Consider the following 22,664-nt stretch of genomic DNA (forward strand, 5'->3'; position numbering starts at 1 on the left):
AAAGCACCCCTTCACCACCACACTGCTCACCAAGGTGCTACGCTACGCTAAGCTAAGCGACGCTACACTAGGCTACGCTAAGCTATGCTAAACATCTGACTTGTTGAACTATCCTGATGTTTTTGATAATAAATATAGTATTTATTTGATGTATTATTAATAAATGTGTATAAATGAATCTCTGGAGAATCAAAGAAGTCGTGAGATGTTCAGACGGAGAGCGGACGGGAGGACTGAAGAGGACAAAAGAGGATTGAAGAGGATGGAAGAGGATGGAAGAGGACTGAAGAGGACTAAAGAGGATTGAAGAGGACGAAAGAGGATTAAAGAGGATGGAAGAGGACTGAAGAGGATTGAAGAGGACTGAAGAGGATGAAAGAGGATGGAAGAGGACTGAAGAGGACTAAAGAGGATGGAAGAGGACTGAAGAGGATGAAAGAGGATTGAAGAGGACTGNGTACTCTCATCTTCATGTCGTACCAGTCCACAGTGCGTCTCTGTTCCAGGGAGACGATGCTCCGCGCCCACACCTCCGCCCACCAGAGGGAGCTGGTGAGCGCCGGGCTAGACGCCTTCTTATTGGCCGGAGACGTTTACCGGCGGGACGCGATCGACGCCCGCCACTACCCCGTGTTCCACCAGATGGAGGGAGTCCGCCTCTTCTCCGCCCGCGAGGTGAGACCACGGAGAGCTCTCATGTACATTAGTTATGGTCGCTACCTGGCCAGCTGTGGAGGTGTCCAGGTGTCCACTAACAGGTGTTGTGCCCAGCTGTTCGCCGAGGTGCAGCAGGGGGAGGAGCTGTCCCTGGGGGAGGAGCTGTCCCTGGGGGAGGAGCTGTCCCTGTGGGAGGCGGCGGGCCGGCGGACGCCTCACAAACAGGAAGCTCACTCTCTGGAGGCCGTGAAGCTGCTGGAGTTCAACCTGAAGCTCACTCTGACGCGACTCGTCACTCAGCTGTTCGGAGAAGGTGAGGACACCTGAGCCCTCAGTGGAGGTGATGGAGCACTGAACCCTCCTCCTCCTCCTCCTCCTCCTCCTCAGATCTGGAGGTGCGGTGGGTTGACTGTCACTTCCCCTTCACTCACCCCTCCTTTGAGATGGAGGTGCGTTTCCAGGGCGACTGGATGGAGGTTCTGGGCTGTGGAGTGATGGAGCAGGAGCTGCTGATCTCAGGTCAGTACACACACACACACACACACACACGCTGTTGCTGCCTCGAGCCCGTGTGCAAGGCAGCGACGGATGCGGCCCACCAACTGCTGCACTCTCAGATGCAATGCATGCTGGGACTTTGGTGTTGTTTGATTTGTTTCTGGACATTTTAGCCACTTCACATGGTCACACACACACACACTCACACACACACACACACACACACTCACACACTCACATACTCACACTCACACACTCACACTCACACACTCACACACACACACACACTCACATACTCACACACACTCACACACACACACTCACACTCACACACTCACACTCACACACTCACACACACACACACACACTCTCACACTCACATACTCACACTCACACACTCACACTCACACACTCACACACACTCACACACTCACACTCACACACTCACACACACACACACAGTATAAGTATTATATATATATATATATATATATATATATATATATATACACTACCGTTCAAAAGTTTGGGGTCATCCAGACAATTTTGTGTCTTCCATGAAAACTCACTTTTATTTATAAATGAATTGAACATTTCATAGAACATATAGTCAAGACATTGACAAGGTTAAAATAATGATATATTTGAAGTATTAATTTTGTTCTTCAAGCTCAAAGGAAGGCCAGTTGTAGCTTATATCACCAGCATAACTGTTTTCAGCTGTGCTAACATAATTGCACAATGGTTTTCTAATCAGACATTAGTCTTCTAAGGCGATAACACAATGTACCATCAGAACACTGGAGTGATGATGAAATGGGCCTCTATACACCTCTGGAGACATGTCATTAGAAACCAGACGTTTCACCTAGAAGAGTCATTTACCACATTAACAATGTAGAGATGGTATTTATGATTAATGTTATCTTCATTGAAAAAACAGGGCTTTACTTTGAAGAATAAAGACATTTCTAAGTGACCCCAAACTTTTGAACGGTAGTGTATATATATAATTATGTATGAGGGTTTTTACACACACACACACACACACACACACACACACACACACACAGAGAGAGAGAGAGAGAGAGAGAGAGAGAGAGAGAGAGAGAGAGAGAGAGAGAGAGAGAGAGAGAGAGAGGTCTCTCTGCCCTTGGCACTGCAGCAATGCTCTTGACATTCATGGTGTTGTCACACTCACACACACTTTGCTCTTCTTTCCTTAATTCGCTCACTCTCTTGACTGCCAGAGTCCAGTTTGACACACACACACACACACACACACACTCACTCAATCACACAATATTATTCTCAACCTCCCCTACACACTGCGGCAGTGTGGCTCCGTTGCCTTGGAAACCACTCATTCACACCCCCCCCAACACACACACACACAAACGCATACACTTCTTTCTGGAGCACAGAGAGTGAGAGACAATGAGTAAGAAAAAAAGGAGGTAGATTGAGCAGAGAAGTTACTGGATGAGAGAGGGGGAGGGAGGAATGGAAGGGGTGGAGCTAGGACAAGGAAAGGAAAGAAGGAGATGAGGAAGGAAGGAAAGACTAAACGAGTGGCAGGACCTCGACTCCACGACGAGGCAACAGGGAACACCAGTTGGTGTGTGGTTGTGTCTTTGTGTGTGTGGTTGTGTGTGTGTGTGTGGTTGTGTGTGTTACTTAATGGTGGGGAGGCGTGACTGCCATATGTGTTGCCTGAGGCCCAATGTGAGGAGAGTTAATGAGAGATGTGAGGGGAGGAGGAGGGAAGGAGGGAAGGAGGGAGGAGGGAAGGAAATAACTGGGAAAGGAGCAAAGAAGAAAAAGAGAAGAAGGAATGAGATTAGAAAGTGAGTGATTAAAGGAGAGGACAAGACAGATGAGTAAAGGAAGAGAGAGAGGAGGGAAAGGGTTTAAAGAAATGAAGAAGGATGAAGGGAGGATGGGAGAGGAGAAAGGAAGGAAGGAGTGAGCATAAATGACAAATGAAGGGAGTGAGGAAGAAGAGAAGACCTGAACAAGGGAAGGAAGAAGGACACAATGATGAAGGGGAAAGAAGGTCGACGAGGGAAGAAGGGAACAGGAGGAGGGAAGAAGGGAACAAGAGGATGGAAGAAGGGAACAGGAGGAGGGAAGAAGGGAACAAGAGGATGGAAGAAGGGAACAGGAGGATGGAAGAAGGGAACAGGAGGAGGGAAGAAGGGAACAAGAGGATGGAAGAAGGGAACAGGAGGAGGGAAGAAGGGAACAGGAGGATGGAAGAAGGGAACAGGAGGAGGGAAGAAGGGAACAGGAGGAGGGAAGAAGGGAACAGGAGGAGGGAAGAAGGGAGCAAGAGGAGGGAAGAAGGGAACAGGAGGAGGGAAGAAGGGAACAAGAGGAGGGAAGAAGGGAACAGAAGGAGGGAAGAAGGGAACAGGAGGAGGGAAGAAGGGAACAAGAGGAGGGAAGAAGGGAACAGGAGGAGGGAAGAAGGGAACAGGAGGAGGGAAGAAGGGAACAAGAGGAGGGAAGAAGGGAACAAGAGGAGGGAAGAAGGGAACAGAAGGAGGGAAGAAGGGAACAGGAGGAGGGAAGAAGGGAACAAGAGGAGGGAAGAAGGGAACAAGAGGATGGAAGAAGGGAACAAGAGGAGGGAAGAAGGGAACAAGAGGAGGGAAGAAGGGAACACAATAATGAAGGATGAGGAGTGGAAGGGACAAAGGAAGAATACATGATAGAGATGAAGGAGAGGGAGACAGAGAGTGTGTCTGTGTGTTTGTAAGTGTGTATGTGTGTGTATGTGTATATATGTGTGTGTGTATATGTGTGTGTGTGTGTGTGTTTGTAAGTGTGTGTGTATATGTGTGTGTGTACATGTGTGTGTGTGTGTGTTTGTAAGTGTGTGTGTGTGTGTTTGTAAGTGTGTGTGTATATGTGTGTGTGTGTATATGTGTGTGTGTGTTTGTAAGTGTGTGTGTGTGTGTGTCTGTAAGTGTGTGTGTGTGTGTGTGTGTGTAAGNTGTATATATATATGTGTGTGTGTGTATATGTGTGTGTATGTGTGTATATATGTGTGTGTGTGTGTATATGTGTGTGTGTGTTGTTAGAAGTGGGACAAATAAATGCAAATTTTTCTGGGATTAGCAAGGGGATCCGTGGACCAGGCCGGGAAGTATCGAATGCGGAATGTTAGTAATAAAACAGATCAAAGGTGACCCCAGTTCAATTAGACTACAACAACAGGAAAGCAACCAGGCATCCATCAGGCCGACGGGGAGAGTGGCTGTAAGATCAAATAAAAGCGTTGAGGCCATCGCTAGGACAATAAGCAGAGGGCCAGGTGCGAAGAGAACAGGGGTCCTGAGGGGTCAGCGGAGGCGTTTACAACCGGTGACCCTCTGAACTGATCTCACTCAGGGGCCCCACTCGACACGAGAGGTAAACATGGCAACTCTTGTGATATTCAAATGAAGACTTGTTTAATTATGTGTTCGGAGCCCGTAGCCCAACCATATGGGCCCAGAGGTGATGTTACTGCGGAGTGAATAAACACAAGCCTGGATTCATGTATGTTAACCTGCCTGGAGATCAATGGTCTTTGATATGATAATGTACCTATGTCTCCCATATGTTCTGTATCCTGACCCCCGGTTAGAGTATGTTTGATGTCACTGGCATCGGGAAGTCTCACCGAGTCTGAAAGGAGCTGTAAAGAGGGTACCCTAAGTGCCTGAGAGATAAGAGGAGACACTCGGAGACAGGTCACCGAGGTGACCGAGCTCATCTAAACCAGCTAAGACAACAGTCCTCCTCTTTGATGTGGGCCAGAGAGTCCCCCCAGAACCTCTCAGGAAGAGAGGGGAGGGGGGGGGATGACCCCCCCATCAGCCCCCCGAGGGGGACGGAGGTCCGGTAAAAGTAGGAAGGGCCAGAGGGTATAAAGGTGACGAGCAGGGAAAAGGAAGACAGTGTTTTTTGAGAAAAAATGTTTTTTTCATAGGTTGTGGTTTGCGTCAGGCGTCCGTGAAGAACTCACGGACGCCTGACGCACTTTGTCTATTTTTCTTCTTTTCTTCTGAAAAAAAAGGAAAAGGGAGAGTTTTTTTAGTTGTTGTGATTTTGCGTCAGGCTTCCGTGAGGGAACTCACTTGTAGTTGTACTTTGTTTATTTCTTCTTTCTTTTTTTTGAATAAAATACTTGCTGCCTTGCAGTCTTAAAACTTTACCATTCGGTTTGTGGACCTACTTTTTTTGTGAGACCTATTTCTTCACCTGTCGACCCACCCGAGGAGACCGAAGGCGGAGACCCGAGAGCGGACCGACGCAGCCCCCGAGGTGAGTCTGAGCTACGTCCACACGGCTACCCCCACTGACCTCAGTCACCCAGGGACCAGTCTGATCCCTCACACTCTCCACTGACATTTTGTACTGACGAGAGAAATCGCTGCAGCTGGTGGACCTCCGGCTCTCGGCCGAGCCGTGGTTGGTTCCGGGACTGAGAGAGGGACTCGTAACCCTCGGGTCCTCGTCGCGGAGTTTGTCCTAAACATAGAATATTAATAAGTGTCCCGCCAGCCGCTCTACGAGCCTTGTACCCTCAGAGCGGGCTGGGAGGAGACCAGATAATTAAATACACAGCGTTTCTCTCCGCGGAGATCGATCTGCCATCATCTAGGGGTGTCGCGCGCCGAGCCAAACAGCAACCACTGTCGAGGTGCACGCGCGTCGCTCATCAGGCCCGAACGGTCGCAGAATCATATCGAGGGAGTTACTGATCTCCGCCTCCTCTCCCCCTTAACTCGGTCTTCGCCCTCGCTCGAGTTTCCCTCTCCCCCTCGAAGCGTGCCGGCGAGGATACCGTGACCGGGGCGATCGTCAGAAGAGAGGCCGGGCGTCGTGACTAGGGATGGGTATCGTTTGGGTTTTTTCCGATACCGGTGCTAAACCGGTACTTTTAAAACGATACCGGTGCCTAAACGGTGCCTGAACCGATACTTTTTTTTTTTTAACGCACAATGAGGACATTAAAAACCTCTTTGGCCATATTCCCTGTAGAAGCCGTTATCATGGAGCACTGACAAACAACGGATATCAGACCGTTAACATTCACAATATATGTTCTCCATGATATGATGTGATATGTATTGTCATGTGCAGCCCTTATAGGGTTAATCCTGTCACTGTTTTGATGGAAAAAGGGAACAACCAATTAGAGGTACTGAAGATGGCATGTGACAAATAAAGTTGTACTTTAGATTATGAGCGTTCTACTGAAACCAAGTGATGCCCCACGTTCTTTTATTGCTCCGTAATTATGTTCCCAGGGGGGAAACCATGGAGCAGATCACCGACCATCTCTGCAGATACAAAAACTACAACTTTGGCATCGGCCTCACAACCGCGGAGCACATCGACAACAACAAAACTGTCACATTTTCCAATTGCACATGTTTGTGATAGCTGGGAATACAACACAGTGTCCGGGGAGAGTGTGCAGCCTTTGAATGTATTCCCGGTTCATACATAGAATCGAGTCTTACACTATAGGNATTTCCCTTGTCTGTGTGTGTGTGTCTGTGTGTGTGTGTGTCTGTGTGTGTATCTGTGTGTGTGTCTGTTTGTGTGTCTCTCTGTGTGTGTGTGTGTCTGTGTGTGTGTGTGTGTGCCTGTGTGTGTTTCTCTGTGTGTGTGTGTGTGCCTCTGTGTGTGTCTGTGTGTGTGTGTGTGTGTGTGTGTGTGTCTCTGTGTGTGTGTGTGTGTGTGTGTGTGTCTGTATCATAGATATTAATATATACATAATCCTGAACCAGGAAGTAGAAACGTCCTCCTTCCTGTAGCTTCCTCCTTCCTGTAGCTTCCTCCTCCTGTAGCTTCCTCCTTCCTGTAGCTTCTTCCTCTCTGTAGCTTCTTTCTCTCTGTAGCTTCCTCCTTCCTGTAGCTTCTTCCTCTTGTAGCTTCTTCTTCCTGTAGCTTCTTCCTCGTGTAGCTTCTTCCTCTCTGTAGCTTCCTCCTTCCTGTAGCTTCTTCCTCCTTCCTGTAGCTTCTTCCTCCTGTAGCTTCTTCCTTCCTGTAGCTTCTTCCTTCCTGTACCTTCTTCCTCCTGTAGCTTCTTCCTTCCTGTAGCTTCTTCCTCCTGTAGCTTCTTCCTCCTGTAGCTTCCTCCTTCCTGTAGCTTCCTCCTTCCTGTAGCTTCTTCCTCCTGTAGCTTCCTCCTCCTGTAGCTTCTTCCTCCTGTAGCTTCCTCCTTCCTGTAGCTTCCTCCTGTAGCTTCTTCTTTCCTGTAGCTTCCTCCTTCCTGTAGCTTCCTCCTGTAGCTTCCTCCTCCTGCAGCAGAAGTGTTTTCCATTCTCACTCTTTGATATTTATCTATAAATACCGGGTGCATGTAAAAATAGATCACACGGTTTTCTCAGTCAGAATCCTTGGCACTTCCCTTCCTGCTTGAGTGGAAGGAAAATCTCAATAATGAGAAAAGAATAGTCTGAAAATCCATAATTACTTGCTAGATTTCTGAATTAGCTACTAATAATATTCAGAGATGAGGACTTAAAGGACTTTTATAAAGATGCACATCTTCAACCCCTTTAATGGATTTCTCGAGCACACAAGTATACACGGCTAATTACAGTATGATATATTATCATTGTTGTTGTTTTATATATGCAGATGGAGGCGTGTTTGACATGAATAAACATCGTTTCATCTTGCTGCTCGTTTTAATAACTCTTAGAATTATTATCTTGTGTGCTGAAGGTTTTTACAAATATATCTCTTGCTGTTAACTTTTAATTGCTGCTGCTAGTACTTTTACTTTTAGCAGAGTATTTATACATGGTAGTATTGTTGCTGGTGGGCAAACCCTGGTGGTCAGGAGAGAGAATGCAGCTTTAACACATGAAGCATAGACTTCTATACAACCAGAGGAGTCACCCCCTGGTGGTCAGGAGAGAGAATGCAGCTTTAACACATGAAGCATAGACTTCTATACAACCAGAGGAGTCGCCCCTTGGTGGTCAGGAGAGAGAATGCAGCTTTAACACATGAAGCATAGACTTCTATACAACCAGAGGAGTCGCCCCTTGGTGGTCAGGAGAGAGAATGCAGCTTTAACACATGAAGCACAGACACACACACACCATACAAACACTCACACACACACAGCCACACGCCGGTGTTGAGTTCAATGAGCTGTGTGTGTGTGGCTGTGCTGCAGCTCGGTGGTGAGGACGTCTCCACAGGGTTTCTCATAGAGGGGTCCGTTTGATGTCAACCCCGGGATGTGGTGGGCGGGTGGAGATAGAGAGATGTGATGATCCTAATGAGATGAGAGGAGGATGAAGAGTGAGTAAAGGTGAACGTGGAAAGGTGACAGGAAGTCTCAAGTCAGACACACAATGGCGACAGGATGTGAAGGGAAAGCTTCCAGCCAACGACATCGCCCAGAGGAAGAGATGCTTCTCCCTTTGGAGTGCCCCGGCGACGCTCAGAAACCAAGATGGCAGCTCTCAAGAAACCAAGATGGCGACGGTCAGAAAGCAAGATGGAGACGGTCAGAAACCAAGATGGCGACTATCAAAAAACCAAGATGGCGACGATCAGAAAGCAAGATGGCGACGGTCAGAAACCAAGATGGTGACGGTCAGAAACCAAGATGGCGACGGTCAGAATCTAGATGGCGGCATTCAGTTAAAGCCCCCTGCTTTAAAGTCTTTAGCCGTCCTGTTGGCCAGACGAGTCATCTTCACATCAAACCTCCTCAACATCTGGCCTTTGATGAGCTCCTCTGAGAAATAAGAAGAGTGGAGAGTTTCACAATAAAAGCACCAGTACAACTCAAATCTACTTCACAGTAGAAGTAAAAGTTTATGTAGCAAGCAAAGCACCAGAAAACAACTAAAACAAAAGAAAGAAAGAAAACTGTGGACGAGTCTAGTTAACATTGTCATATTGTAATAAAGGAAGCAGAGCTGCTGAGTGCGGCGTGAAGAGGACGAGGTGGTTGATGAGCGTACAGCAGCCGGCCCGGAGAGAGCACTGTGAACAACATGTGAATCAGCCTCCGATGATGCGTTCAATGTCCCCATCGGACATCACGGTACTCTGACGGGGCTTTGAAGCACCTGCCACCGAGGAGTAGCCGGCGTGGAGGACAACCTGTCCCCGCGCTGCAGCGTCACGCCTGAAGGTTAAAACCTCCTGTCGTGAAACATGAGAGGAACTGAGGAACAGACATGTTTCCATGTGAGCATGGTTAGGGATGTATTTATATCGTCTTCTAGTCACTAACGCAACGTCTCCTGCTCTTTCACAATAAAAGCGCTCATGTTAAACATGGCACCCGTACTCATTAAAACTTCATTAAAAGTACAAATACTCTGTTACAAGTGAAAGTACTGCATGCAAACCTTTACTTGAGTAAACATATTTAAGGAATTAGCATTTAAATGTACTTAGGTACCTCAACCTGTCTGGTACCAGTACCTCAACGTGTCTGGTACCAGTACCTCAACCTGTCTGATACCAGTACCTCAACGTGTCTGGTACCAGTACCTCAACCTGTCTGATACCAGTACCTCAACCTGTCTGGTACCAGTACCTCAACGTGTCTGGTACCAGTACCTCATCCTGTATGATACCAGTACCTCAACCTGTATGATACCAGTACCTCAACCTGTCTGGTACCAGTACCTCATCCTGTATGATACCAGTACCTCAACCTGTCTGGTACCAGTACCTCATCCTGTATGATACCAGTACCTCAACCTGTCTGGTATCAGTACCTCAACCTGTCTGATACCAGTACCTCAACCTGTCTGGTACCAGTACCTCAACCTGTATGATACCAGTACCTCAACCTGTCTGGTACCAGTACCTCATCCTGTATGATACCAGTACCTCAACCTGTCTGGTATCAGTACCTCAACCTGTCTGATACCAGTACCTCAACCTGTCTGATACCAGTACCTCAACCTGTATGATACCAGTACCTCAACGTGTATGATACTAGTACCTCAACCTGTCTGGTACCAGTACCTCAACGTGTCTGATACCAGTACCTCAACGTGTATGATACCAGTACCTCAACCTGTCTGATACCAGTACCTCAACCTGTATGGTACCAGTACCTCAACCTGTCTGGTACCAGTACCTCAACCTGTATGATACCAGTACCTCAACCTGTCTGGTACCAGTACCTCAACCTGTATGATACCAGTACCTCAACCTGTCTGGTACCAGTACCTCAACCTGTATGATACCAGTACCTCAACCTGTCTGGTATCAGTACCTCAACCTGTCTGATACCAGTACCTCAACTTGTATGATACCAGTACCTCAACATGTCTGGTACCAGTACCTCAACCTGTCTGGTACCAGTACCTCAACTTGTATGATACCAGTACCTCAACCTGTCTGATACCAGTACCTCAACCTCTCTGGTACCAGTACCTCAATGTGTATGATACCAGTACCTCAACCTGTCTGATACCAGTACCTCAACCTCTCTGGTACCAGTACCTCAACCTGTATGATACCAGTACCTCAACCTGTCTGATACCAGTACCTCAACGTGTCTGATACCAGTACCTCAACCTGTCTGATACCAGTACCTCAACCTCTCTGGTACCAGTACCTCAACCTGTATGATACCAGTACCTCAACGTGTATGATACCAGTACCTCAACCTGTCTGATACCAGTACCTCAACCTCTCTGGTACCAGGACCTCAACCTGTATGATACCAGTACCTCAACGTGTCTGATACCAGTACCTCAACCTGTATGATACCAGTACCTCAACCTGTATGATACCAGTACCTCAACCTGTCTGTACCAGTACCTCAACCTGTATGATACCAGTACCTCAACCTGTCTGTACCAGTACCTCAACCTGTCTGATACCATTACCTCAACCTGTCTGGTACCAGTACCTCAACCTGTCTGGTACCATTACCTCAACCTGTCTGGTACCAGTACCTCAACCTGTCTGTACCAGCAGAGGGAATGTAGAGCGAGTCCTGAGCGTCTCATTCATCCCACTTCCTGTCCTCCTGAGCTGCAGCGATTCAATTATTACTTCTTATCAAGTCTACAGACTGAGGTTTTCCCCCGTCAGCAGCAGAGTCCTCACACACACACCCTCTCTCACACACACACACACACACACACACACACACACCTTGCACCCAGGCGTGTCAGTCTAATTAACATGTAGACGTCTGTGTTAAGCTGAAGGCAGCGGCGCTCTGTTCTCATTACCGAGCGTCAGGTTGAGTCACGATTCATCACGTCGGACTCCGTTTAGCATCCCGCTCTCTTCTTCTTCTTCTTCTGTCATTCTGCGGAGAGGAACACGAGGCGAGGTCAGAGGAACGAGAGAAGTAACAGTGTACTTTATTAGAGTGTAGCTTTACCTTGTCATCCTACGAGTCACGTTGTCATTGTTGGAGTTGGACAGCAACACACCACCTGGACGGCACTCACTGGAAGAAACAGCGGTAGACTTTTACTTTAAATCTATAAAGCATTTATTCAAAATCAGGATACAAATAGACAATCATGCGCATGGACCCCAATCCAGAGCTGTGACCAATGGCCCCAGCGCTGGAGAAAGGATGCCTGAGCAGAGCGCGCGGCCATTGAAATAGCCAAAAGGAACAGTTCTGATTGGTCAGGAGAAAAGAGGGTGGTGTCTTCTCATTGGTTCTTGTTCCTCTGCGTCCGCCGTTGTCGCTCCTTCATTGGCTCTTGTGGCCAGCCAATGAATTCATATGTTTGTAGAGAAGTGTGACACAGGAAGAGAGTTGATTTACTTGGTTCCTCTCTTTGAAGCCGTCTTTCGGGGCCTTATCTGTGCAGGGATGGGGCCTGGATCTTCTCAGAAGGTCGTTCAAACAAAGGGCCTCTTCACATGTGAGAGTAGATGAGAGTGTGAGAGAGGTCAATGAGGGACCCTTCCTTATCTATCTGCCCGGTGAGGTAAGGACTATAATTGCTCTTCCCAAACTATGAATACAATGAGCTCTCTGTCTAGTCATCTTCTCGGATGAGCGTGGTGCAGGGAAGGGGGGTGCATAAAACTTCCTTAGGTGTCACTGTTATCTTTCTTTAGATCAGTTCAGGCGCCAGAGCGCCCCATTAAAGATTTTAACCTTCCTCTAGTCTTTTCCATCTTCCACCTAATATTTATGCACATAACATTAGGGGTAAGCCAAGCAAAAGTATATATTCTTTACAGTCATCCTACGTGTCACGTTGTCATCCTACGTGTCACGTTGTCATCCTACGTGTCATGTTACATGTCACGTTGTCATCCTACGTGTCATGTTACGTGTCACGTTGTCATCCTACGTGTCATGTTACGTGTCACGTTGTCATCCTACGTGTCATGTTACGGGTCACGTTGTCATCCTACGTGTCACGTTGTCATGTTACGTGTCACGTTGTCATCCTACGTGTTACGTTGTCATGTTACGTGTCACGTTGTCATCCTACGTGTCATGTTACGTGTCACGTTGTCATCCTACGTGTCACGTTGTCATGTTACGTGTCATGTTACGTGTCATGTTGTCATCCTACGTGTCACGTTGTCATGTTACGTGTCACGTTGTCATCCTACGTGTCACGTTGTCATGTTACGTGTCACGTTGTCATCTTGTGTCACGTTGTCATGTTACGTGTCATGTTGTCATGTTACGTGTCATGTTACGTGTCATGTTACATGTCACGTTGTCATGTTACGTGTCACGTTGTCATGTTACGTGTCATGTTGTCATCCTACGTGTCACGTCATCCTACGTGTCACGTTGTCATCCTACGTGTCACGTTGTCATGTTACGTGTCACGTTGTCATCCTACGTGTCACGTTGTCATGTTGCATGTCACGTTGTCATGTTACGTGTCACGTTGTCATGTTACGTGTCACGTTGTCATGTTACGTGTCACGTTGTCATGTTGCGTGTCACGGTGTCATCTTATGTGTCACGTTGTCATGTTACGTGTCACGTTGTCATGTTACGTGTCACGTTGTCATGTTACGTGTCATGTTGTCATGTTACGTGTCATGTTGCAGCACGGTGGCTCAGTGGTTAGCACTGTCGCCTCACAGCAAGAAGGCCCTGGGTTCGAATCCCGGTCGTTCCAGGTCCTTTCTGTGTGGAGTTTGCATGTTCTCCTCGTGTCTGCGTGGGTTTCCTCCGGGTACTCCGGTTTCCCCCACCATCATAAAGACATGCACCGCAGCCTCACCCCGGTTCGTATGGATGTGAATGAATGTTGGTGGTGGTCGGAGGGGGCAGAGGCGCTGATTGGCTGCCACGCTTCCGTCAGTCTGCCCCAGGGCAGCTGTGGCTACTGATGTAGCTTACCACCACCGGTATGACTGTGTGTGTGACTACTGGACTCTGTAAAGCGACTTCGGGTGACTTGAGAAGCGCTATACAAAATAAATGATTATTATTATGTTGTCATGTTACGTGTCACGTTGTCATGTTACGTGTCATGTTGTCATGTTACGTGTCATGTTGTCATGTTACGTGTCATGTTGTCATCCTACGTGTCACGTTGTCATCCTACGTGTCACGTTGTCATCTTATGTGTCACGTTGTCATGTTACGTGTCATGTTACGTGTCATGTTGTCATGTTACGTGTCATGTTACGTGTCACGTTGTCATGTTACGTGTCATGTTGTCATGTTACGTGTCACGTTGTCATGTTACGTGTCACGTTGTCATGTTACGTGTCATGTTGTCATGTTACGTGTCACGTTGTCATGTTACGTGTCATGTTACGTGTCACGTTGTCATGTTACGTGTCATGTTGTCATGTTACGTGTCACGTTGTCATGTTACGTGTCATGTTACGTGTCACGTTGTCATGTTACGTGTCACGTTGTCATGTTACGTGTCATGTTGTCATGTTACGTGTCATGTTGTCATGTTACGTGTCACGTTGTCATGTTACGTTTCAGGGGATTCCCTTCTCGTGTCTCATTATCCAGATCGTAGTTCAGAGAGGACGCCGTTTAGTGTGTCAGAATAAAAGTAAACAGAGTAAAGAATGAAGTGACTTTGTTGTTGTTGTTGATCAGAAGTGACTTTGTTGTTGTTGTTGATCAGAAGTGACGTTGTGGCCACACAGCTGCTGACTCTCAGTATTTGGCGTGCTGGGTGATTGATGGCCCAATGTTCTCTGAGCTGAGGAGGCTCCGGTTGTTCCAGGAGAACGTGTTCTCTCCCTCAGGAGAACCGACGGACTCTCACTCCGGACCCAAGAGAACTGACCTGATGACGGGGACTTGTTGTTGTTGTTGTTCTTCTTCTTCTTTTTGTTGTTGTTCTTCTTGTTGTTCTTGTTGTTCTTCTTCTCATACTTCTTGTTGTTCTTCTTCTTGTTCTTGTTGTTGTTGTTCTTCTTCTTGTTGTTGTTCTTCTCATACTTGTTGTTGTTCTTTTGAAACAAGTGATGAGTTGATGTGTTTTAATGTTTTTCTGCTGGTTTTTGTTTGTGTTTGTTTGTTGCGTGGTCATCTTGAGGTCCGTCCCTGTTGTTGTTCTGCCGTTTGACTCCCATGATGCATTGCGGCTGTGTTTCCTCCTCCAGAGCTTCCATCTATTAATCACAGTGAGGCAGCAGGTGGAGGCCGATGCTCCGGTGAGGATGCTGACGGATGAGGTGGAGCGATGAGCCTCGAGGGCTCCGACAACAAAGGCTCTTATTTTGAAAAGTCAAGATGCACTAATGGAAACAAATTATTGAAACAATCTATTGTTATTATATTAAACACGACAACCAGGGAATGATTTACACCATGTGTCCAATATCCAGCAACATTGGATCGGTCCATTGTTCTCTGGTTAAGTAACATTGGTTTGGTCCATTGTTCTCTGGTTAAGTAACATTGGTTTAGTCCATTGTTCTCTGGTTAAGTATCATTGGTTTGGTCCATTGTTCTCTGGTTAAGTAACATTGGTTTAGTCCATTGTTCTCTGGTTAAGTATCTTGTTCTCTGGTTAAGTAACATTGGTTTAGTCCATTGTTCTCTGGTTAAGTATCATTGGTTTGGTCCATTGTTCTCTGGTTAAGTAGCATTGGTTTGGTCCATTGTTCTCTGGTTAAGTAACATTGGTTTGGTCCATTGTTCTCTGGTTAAGTATCATTGGTTTGGTCCATTGTTATCTGGTTAAGTAACATTGGTTTAGTCCATTGTTCTCTGGTTAAGTATCATTGGTTTGGTCCATTGTTCTCTGGTTAAGTATCATTGGTTTGGTCCATTGTTCTCTGTTTAAGTAACATTGGTTTGGTCCATTGTTCTCTGGTTAAGTAACATTGGTTTGGTCCATTGTTCTCTGGTTAAGTAACATTGGTTTTGTCCATTGTTCTCTGGTTAAGTATCATTGGTTTGGTCCATTGTTCTCTGGTTAAGTAACATTGGTTGTGTCCATTGTTCTCTGGTTAAGTATCATTGGTTTGGTCCATTGTTCTCTGGTTAAGTATCATTGGTTTGGTCCAGTGTTCTCTGGTTAAGTATCATTGGTTTGGTCCATTGTTCTCTGGTTAAGTATCATTGGTTTGGTCCATTGTTCTCTGATTAAGTATCATTGGTTTGGTCCATTGTTCTCTGGTTATGTATCATTGGTTTAGTCCATTGTTCTCTGGGGATTTTACCGTGTTTTGGATCTATTGTTTCTGGTGTGTTGGTTCATCCCGTTAGTGACATGTTGTCGTGTGGAACAGTAAGTCAAACATGATCTGGTTTGGTCCAGTTCTCTCTGGTTAAGTATCAGTGGTTTGGTCCAGTTCTCTCTGGTTAAGTATCATTGGTTTGGTCCAGTTCTCTCTGGTTAAGTATCAGTGGTTTAGTCCAGTTCTCTCTGGTTAAGTATCATTGGTTTGGTCCTGTTCTCTCTGGTTAAGTATCATTGGTTTGGTCCAGTTCTCTCTGGTTAAGTATCAGTGGTTTGGTCCAGTTCTCTCTGGTTAAGTATCATTGGTTTGGTCCATTGTTCTCTGGTTAAGTAACATTGGTTTTGTCCATTGTTCTCTGGTTAAGTATCATTGGTTTGGTCCATTGTTCTCTGGTTAAGTATCATTGGTTTGGTCCATTGTTCTCTGGTTAAGTAACATTGGTTTGGTCCATTGTTCTCTGGTTAAGTAACATTGGTTTGGTCCAGTTCTCTCCGGTGTTGGGTCTCTGAGCCCAGTGTGGTCCAGTCTGGGGTCCACTGGTCTGGTTCTGTGGTTCTTCCACAGTCCAGTCGCTGTGGTGCTGAACCTCGAAGGCGGAGTCAGTTTGGAGACCTTGTGATGTGACTTAGTGACTGACATCAAACTCTTTGAGGGATTATTATTATTATACGTTGTTACTTCATATTAACATACGGAGAACACATGACTCACGTCACGCGTCACCGAGCGCTGCTCAGTGATGTCATCGACAGACGGAGATGCGGCTACACGCGTATACGCGTATACACACACACACACACACACTCACAACCCCACTGCAACCACCAAGCTTCCCTGATTGGCTGAGGGAGGGGGCCTAGCATTGCAGAGCTGAGTGAGAGTAAAAGGAGGGAGGACAGGGGGTTGTCTCTTCTCACACACACACTCACATAGACACACACTCACACACACACACACACTCACACAGACACACACTTACACACACACAGCAATGTTTGCTCTCAGGCCATCTATCCCCGTTTTGTGTCGTGCAATCTGTTGTGGCTGACGTCTGTGCCACACTGCGGCTCAATTCAATGATGCTCTGCCCACACACACACACACACACTCTCAGACTGAGCGTCAGTCAGGCGTCTCCCAGCTGGTTGGCTGCCCGTCAGCGTCTCGGCGTCAGGCGTGTGGGCCTCTGGCTGCCGGCTGATCTCTGGATGATGCTCTGGGCTCAGACCCGCGTGGCTCTTCGGTGGCAGAGGGATCCAGACGGGATGTCGGGCTCCGATGTGATGCAGCAGAAAGACGAAGGCATCCTGAACCTGATGCAGACATGCTTTGCAGAGATTTAAAGCCCTGCAGCCGGCTGTGAGGCTGGAGCCCCACATGAAGGAGACGAGTCAAAGCTCCACTTTAAAGTCCTGCACCCTTAATCTACAACAGAGGCTGAAGTTTAAGGCCAATCCTCAAACCTAAAATGTCAAGTCCATAGATCAGTTCCATGCTGCCGACCCTCCAAAGAGTTCACGTCTCTAACTCACTGGGAGCTGGAGCTTTGGCTTGTTTCTGGGCAGGAAACCCCAAACTCCAGATCAGACACCACTGACGATCCTTAACTCTCCACCTCGTCCAAACGTCCCCTCTGAAGACCAGATCTCCAGTTTGTAGACCAGTCTTGACCCTTAGTCCAGTCCCATGTTCATAGAGGATCCACTACTTATCTTTGGTTCTCCTCGACTCAACCTCAGTTCACGATAAGATGAGTCGGTTCGAGAGCAGGAAGCAGCGTCCCTGGAGTCGGAGGGCGAGTTGTCTTCCTCCCGGAGACGGAGAGCTGGAGCATCATCAACGTTGCAGAATTTCTATATTTGAGTATTTGACAGCATTTCAACATTCAGCGCCGCTAAAAGTGAGTTGTGTCTCCATGTTTCTCAGAGTGAGTTGAGCTGTGAGGTGAATCCAAACCGACTTTCTTCATTGGAGGCACATCCTGCGTGTCACTGACGGCTCCGTCTCTTCTTCATTAGCTTTGGTTTTGAATGATATTTGAAGAGGCAGCGGCTCAGATTCCTGCCGGGTAATTAAAGTTCAGGTGTTTTCTTCCACGGCTGCGTATGAAATCATTACACATCATCACAATCCTGCAGCTTCAAACCACTGCCTCCAATAATGCAGTCATACATATATTTATGGCAAATATAATTAGGAGGAATGGAGACCGGGGAGGGGAGGGGGGAGGAGGAGGGGAGGAAGAGGAGAGGAATTCAAACCAACAGCAGCGAGGAGAGTGAAGACGAAGAGATGAAGTGAGATCCTGGTGCACATTCATCACGTCAGGAGAGACTGAGACAGGAAGTGGATTTAATCACACCTGTCAGGTTCCACATGATGACGTCATGACTGGCGGTTCTGAGCTCGCAGAGGACTTTGCATTAAATGATCCGTTAGCTAGTCGGCTGGTTTGTTTGTGATGTGTTTTTTGTTTTTCTCTCAGCGTCCTTCTGATTCGTCATAGAAGAAGAAGAAGAAACGGTTGTTTTCTCATGTTGTTTTGTTTCTGCTGACAAAAGACGAGATGAAAAGAGAGACTGAGAGAATACTGATGAAGAGGAGAAGACCCGATGGGTGGCAGTAGCAGCGAGGTGGAGTTATTGAGATATGAAATGAGACGAGAGGAAAGAGATGAATGAGAGAATGAATGGACGAGAGGGGAGAGAAGAGCGATGGAGATGTGTGAATGAGAATGGAAGACAAGAGCGAAGGAAGGAGGTGAAGGAGCAGAAAGTAGAAAAGAAAGAGGAAGAGGGGGAGAGGGGTCACAGATTTGATTGATTTTGCGTTATCATGAAGTGAAGATTAATGCCACAGCGTTCCCTCATCTGCTGCGACCCCTCGACCCAACGCTCATTAGCATAGAAACCACATTCGCCATCTGCTGATTGGACTAGGAGCGACATGACCAGGAAGTGTGTGTGTGTGTGTGTGTGTGCGCACGGGTGCTTTGCGGCCTCACACACACAGGGTGTGGGGGCAGGTCACACATCATCGTAATAAGCAGAAGCATTTCCAATCAAAGCACATCCTTCTTCCTCCAGCTCGCTCGCAACCACCTCTCGTGTGTGTGTGTGTGTGTGTGTTTGTGTGTGTGTGTGTTTCTTCATTAGTGCAGAACCATTTGAATGCCCCCACGCACAAATATGAGTCAAAATGTCCAGATTCCAGCGCTGCGCTCTCCGCCCACTCCTCCGCCGGCCGCTGACCTCACAAACGGACTCACAACTCATTACTCCTGCAGATTTGTGTGAAAGTGATAATATGGGAATCTAATCTCTCCCTCATCGCCTCTTTGTCTTTCTGCTGTGAGGCGTCATGTTCCTCCTCTGCTCGGTGCGCCCGGCATAATAAACGACTCCGCTGCTCTCAAGTGGGAAAAGCCCAATTCCAGAAGTACCCAAAAGACGGGAAACGATGGACCATCAGCTCTGTGCGGCGCGCGGCCGGGGGGTCAGGGGCGGGGCGGGTTCAGGAAGCTGACCCGGTTTGTTTAAGGTCACACAAGATGGTGGACGCAGGTCAAATAAACCGATGTTGACTGTGGATCGCTGACGAGGACGTGAGCGCCGATCTTCTGGGTCAGGGGACTCCGTAGACTCGTTGCTTCGCTCTGCCTTTGGGACGACACGTTGTTCTGACGGCCTGACATGGGAACCTGTGAACTCGTGGTGGTTTGGTGAAGGTACCACAGTACCTGTCCTCTGAGGAACCTGCGTACGGAAACAAGGACTTTATTGTGACCCGAAGGTGGACGTCAAACATGTTGGGCTACCGCTCTCCTGCCGGGCCGTTCTGTCTTCATAAAACAACATAACATTGACTTCTTCTGTTGTTGGCCGTCAGCGTCATAGACGTATTGTCAGATGAGAAGATGCTTCAGGAAACACTGGAACTGTTGAACGTTACTCCAGCTAGATCCACCTCAAAGATCCTGTGGCATCTTCCTCAACCAGGAAGAGGAGGAGTCAGCTTAGAGGGGTCTCACTGTTCTCACTGCCGGCTTCAGATGAAAAGATTCTGTTTCTTCCACTTCTGATTTAAATATGTCGGAAACTTTGCTTCTCTTCTCGTGGTGCTTGTTGTAGACGTGGTGCCATGGTCAGGTGCTGGTGGTCAGGTGGAGCATCTCTTGGGTCCAGACTGAAATATCTCAACTATGAGATGGATTCCATAGTTCATGTTCCCCGGAGGATGAACCCTCCCAACTCTGATCTCCTGACTGTTCCTCTAGCACCACCATGAGGTTGATGTTCATGCTCTTGAATGAATGAACTTGACATCTATCATCTGCGGTAGCTTCAGACGTTCATGCTCCCCTGAGGATGAGTTGCCATAACTCTTCATTTACCCGTCAGGTCAACATTGTGTACGTTGGACTTCTGATCAAATGAACAAGTAAAAGTAGCAGAACTAAACTATGAAGTGTATTCACGCTCAGCAGGAGCGCCAGAGAGCAACTGAACCTTTAAAGACATCACAGCTGACTGGAGCGCTCCAGCTTCATCTTCAGCTCCATCTCCATCTTCAGTTCCATCTTCAGCTTCATCTCCATCTCCATCTTGAGCTCCATCTCCATCTTCAGCTCCATCTCCATCTTCAGTTCCATCTTCAGCTCCATCTTCAGTTTCATCTCCAGCTTCATCTTCAGCTCCATCTCCATCTTTAGCTCCATCTTCAGCTCCATCTCCATCTTGAGCTCCATCTCCATCTTCAGCTCCATCTCCATCTTCAGTTCCATCTTCAGCTCCATCTTCAGCTCCATCTCCAGCTTCCTGCTGCTATGCCACATGTGAGCCTCAGTCTGCTTCAGTGAGAAAGAGTTCAAATGTCTCAGCACTCGAGTATTTTAATATCAAAAGATTTCAAATTCCCGAATCGAGTTGATGACCTTCAGAGTGAGATGTTTTCCACGCTGCGTTTCTTAAACTGCGGCTCCCGGCCCAGCCAGAGGTCACAGACTCCGGTTCTGGAGGGTCGGTGCTTCAGAGAGGAGAAGCTTTGTCTCCATTAGTCTTCGGCCCAGAGAGAGAAGCCACTTCCCTCTCATCTGGGTCCCAGGATGGAGACGCCTGAAATCCTCAGAATTACCCATAATCCCCTATTCCCCTGGAGCGCCCGCCCTTTGAGCCGAGGCGGTGGAGCCGTTCTGTTCTGAAATCTGCTTCTTGAAAAAGTCTTTCTGTCTGCAGCGGAATGATTGACAGCAAAGTGAGGAACTCAAACTTTTAGGGCCAAAGATTACTGGATCTCCAATTTGAGAGATTCTTTGGAAATAGTTTAATAATATTTGACCTGACCACTGACCTGGAGTCAGTTCTGTGTCTGTTGGATGGCGAACGCGTGCGACAGCATGAGAAACTGGAATCGACTCATCAGAACCACGCCGACAGGAAACCGCCTCGCGGACACTTCCTGGTTGTCGGCTACCAACGCCGGCCCGAGTGCCCTTGAGCAGCGCGCGGTACGGAGTTCCCCTCCTGGGCGATCAATAAGGTATCCAGACATAAGGAGGTGGTGTTTATCGAGTGCACTAAGTTGAAGAGTCGAGTATGAGGAGTCACTTCCTGCTTCTGGTTCTTTGTACGACAGTTCGTTGGCTGCAGTTTCATTTGGAGGATCCTGGTTCCAGGGTCAGTCGTTACCTTCGCATTGAAAATGCGGAAAGGTAATGTTTTGATCGCCGCGTATTTATTTATTTATTTGTATGCGTGTTACTCGCATAACTCAAAAAGTATTAAACCGAATCGCATGAAATTTGGTGGGATGATTGGTTATTATCAGGGGACCATTTGATTAGGTTTTGGAATTGATCAGGTCAATGTCAAGGTCATGAAAAGGTCAAAATCTTCAATTTGTATCCAATTGGCATGCAACTAATGCCAACATTTTTATAATTCAATGCCCAATCTTGTGATATGCGAAGGTATGCGCTCTACCGAGTGCCCATTCTAGTTTAAAGCTGCGGTACTTTAGCCGTGTACTGTTTCTTTCTTTTGGTTTTAATTCACGACATGAATGCTCCTTCATGTTAATGTGTGTCTGTTGTCCACGTTCAGCATGAAGAGCCCCGGGAGGAGTCCGTCTCCTGGAGCTCTGCTCGGTCTCGTCTCCTGGTGGGACGGCCGTCTCTCCGCTGATGACGTGGTGTGTTTGTGTTCCCTCAGCGGGGGCGGGGCACAAGGCGGGCTGGGCGTTCGGCCTGGGCCTGGAGCGGCTGGCCATGGTCCTGTACGGCATCCCGGACATCCGGCTGTTCTGGAGTCAGGACCAGCGCTTCCTCAAGCAGTTCCACCTGGAGGACGTCCACACGCCCGTCTGCTTCCAGGTCAGCAACACGCCACAGTGCTAACGCCACAGTGCTAACGCCACAGTGCTAACGCCACGCCACAGTGCTAACGCCACGCCACAGTGCTAACGACACGCCACAGTGCTAACGACACGCCACAGTGCTAACGCCACGCCACAGTGCTAACGCCACGCCACAGTGCTAACAACACGCCACACTGCTAACGACACGCCACAGTGCTAACGACACGCCACACTGCTAACGACACGCCACACAGCTAACGACACGCCACACTGCTAACGACACGCCACACAGCTAACGACACGCCACACTGCTAACAACACGCCACACTGCTAACAACACGCCACACTGATAACAACGAACAACAACAATCAAAAAAATACAAATAGAAAAATATTTTTTAAACTGTATAAAATCTATATAAAAATGATGTGTTTTTATTATTGATATAGAATATGTCATGTAAAGAGTTTAAGGGCTCCAGGGGGACGTC

General features: G+C 47.6%; 1 protein-coding gene across 1 annotated transcript; it reads left to right on the forward strand.

Annotated features, from left to right (window-relative positions):
• Nucleotides 1–471: 471 nt before the first annotated feature.
• LOC130191538 (phenylalanine--tRNA ligase, mitochondrial-like) lies at nt 472–22,189 on the forward strand (the record flags this gene model as incomplete). Its single annotated transcript, XM_056411166.1, has 4 exons — nt 472–675; nt 772–970; nt 1,045–1,176; nt 22,029–22,189. Coding segments are annotated over exons 1-4 (696 nt in total), but the record flags the coding sequence as incomplete, so codon positions are not given.
• Nucleotides 22,190–22,664: the final 475 nt, after the last annotated feature.

The sequence above is a fragment of the Pseudoliparis swirei genome, unplaced genomic scaffold, assembly GCF_029220125.1.
Source record: "Pseudoliparis swirei isolate HS2019 ecotype Mariana Trench unplaced genomic scaffold, NWPU_hadal_v1 hadal_139, whole genome shotgun sequence".
Taxonomy (NCBI): Eukaryota; Metazoa; Chordata; class Actinopteri; order Perciformes; family Liparidae; genus Pseudoliparis; species Pseudoliparis swirei.